Source organism: Pistacia vera, unplaced genomic scaffold (genome assembly GCF_008641045.1).
Source record: "Pistacia vera cultivar Batoury unplaced genomic scaffold, PisVer_v2 Contig487, whole genome shotgun sequence".
Classification (NCBI taxonomy): Eukaryota; Viridiplantae; Streptophyta; class Magnoliopsida; order Sapindales; family Anacardiaceae; genus Pistacia; species Pistacia vera.
Genome location: NW_022196320.1, coordinates 724,006 through 732,976, shown reverse-complemented (window position 1 = coordinate 732,976; position 8,971 = coordinate 724,006). Strand labels below are relative to the sequence as shown.

At 38.3% G+C, this 8,971-nt stretch overlaps 1 protein-coding gene across 1 annotated transcript; it reads left to right on the top strand.

Moving 5' to 3' along the window:
* Positions 1-6,177: 6,177 nt before the first annotated feature.
* LOC116104857 (geraniol 8-hydroxylase-like) lies at positions 6,178-8,465 on the top strand. The gene is made up of 2 exons (XM_031391287.1): positions 6,178-7,099; positions 7,393-8,465. Exons 1-2 carry the CDS (start codon positions 6,203-6,205, stop codon positions 7,999-8,001), a joined length of 1,506 nt encoding a protein of 501 aa, XP_031247147.1. The 5' UTR covers positions 6,178-6,202; the 3' UTR covers positions 8,002-8,465.
* Positions 8,466-8,971: the final 506 nt, after the last annotated feature.

The following is an 8,971-nucleotide window of genomic DNA, read 5'->3' as shown; positions in this document are numbered from 1 at the left end:
TTCCGTAATATTTTATTACTTGCAAACCAAACACCAGAATCTTGCAAAATAAACGAAGATTACCCCGTTATCTTATATGCCCCCAATCCAAACGCACCCTAAGGGGAAGATAAATTACCTTAAGGGTGCGTTTGGTTCAGGAAATATTGTATTATTAGGAATATTATATTAATGGAAAGATAGATTACCTTGAAGATTACTGAGAATGTTTAGGGAAATGTGTTTAGTCAGACTGTAATAAATTGGTGGGTATATTATACTGATATGTTTAGTTGGGAGGAATGAATTAGTGGGGTATGTTATATAGATTACTAAATTGCCTTCATTTTTAAATGTTAAGATAATGTTATTTTTTGACTTATTTTTTTAACCTCCTACATTTGAGATTTTGCTAAAACACACTAGCTACATAAAAGTTTAATTTCTAACAAAATCACCCACCCCAAGCCACTACCAGCCACCACCACTGGCAGTGGTCAGAACTGCGCATGCCCAGTCGGATATGGCCGACTATGCATCGATCGTGCCGTTTTCGGCCAGATCATGGTCAGAAACAGTTAGATGGCTATAGATCTGGCTGTTTCTGGCTAGATCGAAAGTTGTTAACGGCCATGGATATGGCTAGAAACATCCACATCCATTTTGGCCGTTCTAGCCGTTTTCGACCAGATCTATGACCATTAATCTGGTCGAAAACTTCCAGATCGGTGTACAGTTGGCCAGTTTTGCACCATTCCAAAGACATCGGTAGGCGGTGGTGGCCAATAGATGACGGTAGTGGCTGGCGGGCGGCAACAGTCTTAGGTTGCCTACAATTTGTTTTAAATAGAAGGATATTATTATCCAAAAACTTAATTAATTAGGGGTAAAATTGTAATGGTAGGTTCATGTAAATTAATTTCAAAATAAAGGCATTATTGTCCTAAAATTTTATTAATAAGGGGTAAAATTGTAACAAAAATAAGATTACCAAGTAATCTCAGAATACCTAAGAAAAGAGTGGTATTCATATTACCACCTATATAATCAATAGTAATTATTATTGGTTTTAGAAGATTACCGAAATCTTATATTGCTTGAAAATCAAATATGGTAATATAAGTAATTTAAGATGTCATTACCTCATTAATGAGGGATAACCCTCAATCAAACACACCCTAAAGATGACTAGAAATGTTATATTAAATGTGTTTGGTTAGACTAGAATAAATTGATGAGTATGTCATATTGATATGTTTGGTTGGGAAGAATAAATTGGTGGGTATGTTATATAGATTACTGAATTGCCCTTCTTTTTTTAATAATATTATTATTTTTTAATCCCTTATATTTGAGAATTTAGCTAAAACACCCTTACAATAAAAGTTAAAAAATTAATAAAAACACCCTAGCCACCCAAGTCATTGTCGGTCGCCGACCACCAGTGTTAGCCAACGGCACACGATCGGCCGAATCTGGCCAACCATGTGTTGATTTGGCCGAAAACTGCCAAAATAGAGCTGGCCGTTTTCGGCCAAATCCACGACCATCCACTGCTAGATCGACGCATGACCGGTTAGATTGAGCCGGTCAAGCGTCGTTATGGCGGTGGTGGCCGGCGGTTATTGTTTTCAAGTTCAAGAGTATTTATGTCCTAAAAATATTGTATATAAGGACAAAATAGTCCATAAATATTTTTGTAAATTGTTTTCAAAACAAATGCATTATTGTCCAAAAATTTTAATAGTTAAGTGTAAAATTGTAACAAAATTAAGATTACCAAGTAATCTTAAAATACCTAAGAAAATGGTGATATTCAGTTTATCACCTATATAACCAACAATAATTACTATTGGTTTTGGAAGATTACCCGATTGTTATATTACTTGACAACCAAACATGGTAATGTAAGTAATATAAGATAACATTACTCTGGTAATCTCATACACACTCCAACCAAACGCCCCCTTAAAGTTATTTTGGAGTTGGCCTTGAGACCACTAACATGTATTGGCTGATTTTATGTTTTTTTTTTTTTTTAATTATGGAGAAGATGGGTTCTTAGGAATATATTGTTTTACCCATTTATATATTTGTTATAAAAAAGTGTTAATATTAATTATTTTACAAGTGTTATGAAAAAGTGAATTTAATTATACAAATGTTTGGTTATTTGAATAGAGTTTTTATACATATCAATTCAATTTTAGTGAACATATATAATGTAAAATCTATTTAAAAAAATATTATATTAAGATTTATTTTAATTTAATTTTTATTACTTTATAAATTATAAATATATTAGTTAATGAAAATTCTATAAATACAAAATTCGTGCTTCTGCTTATATTAATTTAAACTTGTGTTATTTTTTTAACTTTGACCACTCTACCTTTGTCTATATGCTATATTTTTGGCAGGAAATTTACCGAAGGCTGTCTCTGCTAAGTCAAAATTTTAACCTGAAGGCAATAAACAAAGATTCGGAGTGATTCAGGAAACTACATCATGTGGGTGCCCGTTCAGTTGACAGTCAAAAGCACTCTTTATTTCTTGATTTCTTCATTATTTCCAAGAAACAATGTCATGGGGAATCAATTGGCAGCTTCTTCCTTAATGGCACCTCCAGCTGCAGAAAACAAGGAAAGAAACCGACATTCAACTTTTATTGGTTCAAATTGGATTGCATTTGGATAACTTTATCTGCATGTTTCTTTAATCTGTTCAATATAATTCCAAATATTTGAAGTTCCATAATACATGTTGGTTTCAGTGACCATACCGTCTATTCATAAAACAATATAAAGTTATGATATTGAATGATGGAAGAATCTCTGTGGTTTGGTTACTATATATACTTTATACGATATAAATATAATATTTGTAATATGTGAAATTACATTTTTATATATTTATATTTGTTGTGCAATAATGTGCAGCCAGTTTGAAGCAAGTAATAGTTTGGAGCGAGTTTTAGCTCAGAATAGCTCAAAATAATTTATGAGATGACGATCAGATGAAAACGAACTGTGTTTAAAAGAAAAACGAGATACTTGACAATTATCCTCTAAACCATGAATGAGTTTTATCTAGCCATTCACAAACACCATAGCCAAATTATTGATATATCATAGATTAGCCTCAGGTACAACTAGACCAAAGTACAGACCCTCATTAAGTTGCTGTTCTTTCCAGGTTGTTTGAACTGCCATCCAGCTCAGTAGTAGTCGAAGCCGCAAAAGGTTCGGAAGATTCTCCATTCAAAATAATATTCTTGACAAATTCTCATCTTTATCAGAACCTCGTTGATCAGATTCACCCTCCTTTCTGGACACCGAATTTAATTAACCTGTCTATTCAACTTTGTACAGCAATTAATGCACGTACTGGATATATAAAATGATTCCTTCGTAAGAATTAAGGGTAACTCATTACTTACTGTTATATATGCAAAAAATTAAGATAATCCATCACATGTAATTTTTAAAACTTTCTTAGCATTTTACACGTATGAATCATTGGTATCAAAATCAAGCATCAACAGTTTGGTGGCCCATATAGGTCTCGAACCTGCGTCCAAATTTTTCGATCGTGTGGTTAGATTGTAGATCGCACGCTTCAGAGCACTTAGATCGCGTGACCAGATCGCATGCATCAGAGCCCTTAGATCACAGATCGCACACATTAGAGCCCTCAGATCGCGTGGCCATATCCCAAATTGCACGCATCGAGCCCTCAGATCGCGTGGCTAGATTATCGATCGCACACATCAGAGCCCTCCGATCACATGGCCAGATCGCAGATTGCATGCATCAAAGTTCTCCGATCACGTGGTCAGATCGTAGATCGCATGCAATAGAGCCCTCAGATCACGTGGCCAGATCGCACGCATCAGAGTTCTCCGATCACGTGGTCAGATCGTAGATCGCATGCATTAGAGCCCTCAGATTGCGTGGCCAGATCACAGATCGCATGCATCAGAGCTCTTAGATCGCGTGGCCCGATCGTAGATCACACGCATTAGAGCCCTCAATTCGCATGGTCAGATCGCAGATCACACGCATCAGAGTTCTCTAATCGCGTGGTCAGATCGCAAATCGCAACCTCAGATCACATGGCCAGATTATAAATCGCACGCTCAGATCATCCAGATCGCGCGTTCAAGATAGTTGAGATCATGCATTCAGATTGCAAATCGGACACATTAGAGTTCTCTGATCGTGTGGTCAAATCGCAGATTGCACGCATTAGTTCTCAATTGCGTGGCCAGATCGCAGATCGCAAGCTTCAGAGCCCTCAAATCGCGTGGCTAGATCAAAGATCGCACGCATCAGAGTTCTTCGATTGCGTGGCCAGATCGCAGACCGACGCATTAGAACCCTCAGATCGCGTGATTAGATCACAGATCGCATGCATCAGAGTTCTCCGATCGCGTGGTCAAATTGCAGATCGCATGCTCAGATCACCCATATCACGTGGCTAGGTCGCAGATTGCACGCTCAGATCATCCGAATCGCATGTTCAAGATCGTTGAGATCACGGGTTCAGATCGCACGCTCAGAACATCTAGATCGCACGCTCAGAACATCTAGATCGCGCATTCAAGATCGTTGAGATTACACGTTCAAATAATTTAGATTGTGCTTCTGAGCGGCCAGATCATGCTTTCGAGTGCTTAGATCGATGATCTCGAGTTCTCAGATCAAGCTCTACGCTTTTTGATCAAACTTCTTGTTCTCAAATCAGGCTTTGCGCTTTCTGATCGAATTCCTTCTGTTCTCTAATTGAGCTCATAAGCTCGCTTGTTTACTTGAGATCGTGTGCATCATATCGTTCAGATCGCATGCCTCAAACTCTCAGGTCGAGCTCCTATCAGATCGCGATCAGCTCCTAGCTCTTAGATCACGATCAATTCATAGCTCTCAAATCGCGACCAGCTCTTAGCTCTGATATTTCGAACAACCTCAGGTCGTGTTCTCAACTCTTAAATCACAATTAGTTCTCAATTCTCAGATCGCGGCTAGCTGCCAGCGTCAGAAAAAACGCGTAGAAAACTCAAAATAGTCCCGAAACATGCTGAAACGGTGGATTTTGGTCCCGAAAATGGCCCCTATAAGGTTCCCCCATTGCCACGACGTAGAGCTTAGAATAAGCTTTCCGTGGATATCTTACGGGCTCCAAAACTCCTCCCGGATCAAAAGTTATGGCTGTTTTAAGTTGGCTTATTCGTTTAAGGCCTCTAAGCCGTGCGTTTCGGCTTCTGATGTTAGCTCCCTCCAGGAATTTATCTACTGGACATTTCATGTCAGTTATCAGATCGTGCTCAACTTCGGATCGTTCCAAGCTCTCAGATCACAATCCTAGCTAGCTCTCAGCACCCGATCGCGCCAAGCATAGTTCAAGCTCTTTAGTTCGAGACTGCAGCCTATAGTGCGACAGCCATTCAAATCTAAGACATGAGTTTTTGAAGTGCAATTACGGACTCCAAAAACTGGGAAGGTTCTGTTATGCCTAGAAAGTCACGTTGATGTCAGCTCAACAAGTGTTTAAAAGACAAAGTGTACTAGCTGCCAAGCCCATACCGCCTCAAAGATATTTATACCAACCCTATCTCATTTTAAGAGATGGACGAACGAGAGCTCTCCATGTGTCAAGGCAACTTACAAAACACTCATTACATGACCTCATAGGTGTATAAATGGGCACCCCTCTTCATGAAAAATGGGGGATGGGCAGATGAGAGCTAGACATAGATTTGAGCTTTATTATCTTTCTCTGTAAACAAGGTTTTTCTCCATCTTTATATGTCTTACGGGCAATATCATAAAAATAGCCAAAGAATAGTAAAATAACAGTAGATGTAGGATTCGCTTTAAGCATCCGAATCACTTTAAAAATCTCTCTTGCCAATCTTTTATTTATGTTTTTTGCAAATATATATAATCTCAACACTATATTTAAATCTCATAAATCCATTACTTGTATTAAAACTCTCTTAGTATTTTGCAAGTGCGAGTCGTTGGTGTTAAAATTATGTATAACATATACCTTAATGTGATAGGTTAAACGAACAAAATTACGTGAAGAAAAGGAATTCAATACACAATTTTATATATTATCAGTATTTTTTTTTTTACCAATCATGATAGTCATCTTCTTTTCATTGCAATAAATTGAAAAACCTGAAACACCTGAGTTAGTATTTCTCTAAACAAGAAAGAAAATGGATCTCTTATTTAGCTTTATACTGTGGCTTCTCTTCACATGGGTTTCAATATTAGCCTTCAACTCCATTTTCAGAGGAAGCAATCCAACTTCCAGAAAGCTTCCTCCCGGACCGACAAAATTTCCGATCATCGGGAACCTCTTAGCTCTTGGTGAAAAACCTCACAGGTCTTTAGCCAAGCTCGCCAAGATTTATGGCTCCATAATGAGTCTTAAACTTGGCCAGGTGACCACCATAGTCATTTCTTCCGAATCCATGGCCAAACAAGTTCTTCAAATCCACGATTCATCTTTCTGTAATCGATCCGTCCCCGACGCCCTCCTCGCCCACCGGCATGATGACTTCAGCATGGCTTGGCTACCAGCCTCCACTGAGTGGAGAACTCTCAGGAAAATCAGCAACTCGAATATTTTCACTACTCAAAAACTGGATGCTAATCAAGACCTCCGGCGCAAGAAAGTCCTACAACTCATTTCTTATGTTCAAGAAAGTTGCGATGCCAGTAGAGCCATAGATATTGGCCGAGCAGCTTTCACTGCTACTCTTAATTTGATATCAAACACTATATTCTCCGTTGATTTGGCTGATCCCAAATCAGAGTTTTCCAGAGAGTTTCGGGAGCTCGTGTGGAGTATTATGGTGGAAGCTGGAAAGCCTAACGTGGCCGATTATTTTCCTGTGCTTAAAAAAATTGACCCCCAAGGGATAAGGCGCCGCCTGACGATTCATTTTGGGAAGATGTTGGACCTCTTTGATCGCATGATCGATCAACGCTTGAAGCTGAGAGAAGAGCCTGGTTATGTTAAAACCAATGACATGCTGGAAATTCTACTCAACATTATGGAAGACAAAACTGAAGCTATCGACAGAAATTATATCAAACACTTATTTTTGGTTTGTATTTATTTTAACTTGTATTGGTTGAAGCTTAATTACATATCCTGAACACCCAGCTCCCTGTGAAGATATGGTTGGATTTTCTCTTATTCACTTCAAATATTGGGACTCAATAGAACGCGTCACCATTAAGGACTTTCATCTTTGAAAATGAATCAAAGGTTCAAATCAAGAGAATGTATTCTTAATCCTACTATTTGATGTGCGTAAGAGACAATTCAGACAATATGTTCACAGTTGGCAAGGGTGTTTCATATTCTTTCTTTGTTAATAAATTTCATGGGTAACAGGATTTATTTGCTGCCGGTACTGACACAACTTCCAGCACACTGGAATGGGCAATGGCGGAACTCCTCCATAATCCTGAAGCTTTATCAAAAGCCCGATTGGAGCTGGAGCAAACCATAGGCAAAGGGAACCTAGTTGAGGAATCAAACATCACTCAGTTACCTTACTTACAAGCAATCATCAAAGAAACTTTCAGATTGCATCCTCCAGTTCCCTTTTTACTTCCCCGCAAACCCTCGACAGACATGGAAATCAACGGCTTCACAATCCCGAAGCACTCACAAATTCTAGTCAACGCATGGGCGATTGGCAGAGACGCAAACACATGGAACAACCCCAACACTTTTCTCCCCGAAAGATTCTTGGGGTCGGATGTTGATGTGAAAGGCAGAAACTTCGAGCTCATTCCGTTTGGTGGGGGGCGGCGAATCTGCCCCGGTTTGCCACTGGCGACGAGAATGATGCATTTGATGTTGGGTTCGCTTCTTCACGGCTTTGATTGGAAGCTTGAAGATGGCGTTACGCCTGAGAAGATGGACATGGAAGACAAGTTCGGCATCACTGTACAGAAAGCGCAGCCGCTTCTTGCTGTCCCAGTTGCGTGGGAATAGAACAAGTTTGACTTGTCAGCGTGTGAATTATCTTTATATTTTTAATGTTTAATAAAGTGATTTCAAAACTTCTTGATTTGGAATACAATCCCATAAATGGTACAACAGTGATGCTAATCCCACTTAAATGAGGATATTTTGACAAAGAGTAGATCTTTTGGCACTCCGTAAACTCCTTGAAGATGGCGTTACGCTTGAGAGGATGGACATGGAAGACAAGTTCGGCATCACAGTACAGAAAACGCAGCCGCTTCGTGCTGTCCCAGTTGCGTGCAAATATAATAAGTTTGCCTTGTGAGTGTATGAATTATCTTTATATTTTTAATGTTTAATAAAGTGATTTCAAATCCCATAAAGGGTACATCAACGATGCTGATCAGCTGATTTGGAAGAAAATTCCATATTTGTTACATCAGTGATGCTAATCAGCCTCCCCACTTAAATTTAAATGTCCCTTTCAGAATGTCTCTTTCCTTACTATCCAATAATAAGTTGATCAAATAAATTAAGCCAAATTGTCTACATCTTATGATGTCGACCACTTAAATTTATATGTATATTTTGTTAAAGAGTGAGATACTTCATACTTGTCCTGTTTACCCAAACAAAAAACAAATATAGGCATATGTGTCTTGTTATGTACAATATATATGATATTGAGCATTAATACAACAATATATAATTGATATGTACATCAAATTTCATTTGTTTTGCCTTTAGATTACGATTTGATTCAATGAAGTAGTAATTATCAAGAATATGTCATAATAATACAAATTCGATTTAATTAATTATCAGATGCAGATGAATAGTCAGCAGGAATGCATATTCAAGAACATTTGTGGTGGTGGGGGCCTGAGTCCGGTAATACTTGGCCTTGGGTAGGTGGGGTTTTAAGATTAGAATATTAGTGCAGTATTATTTAGGTTAATCATCCAGTTAAACAAACGCATAAATCTTTTTTTCAGAT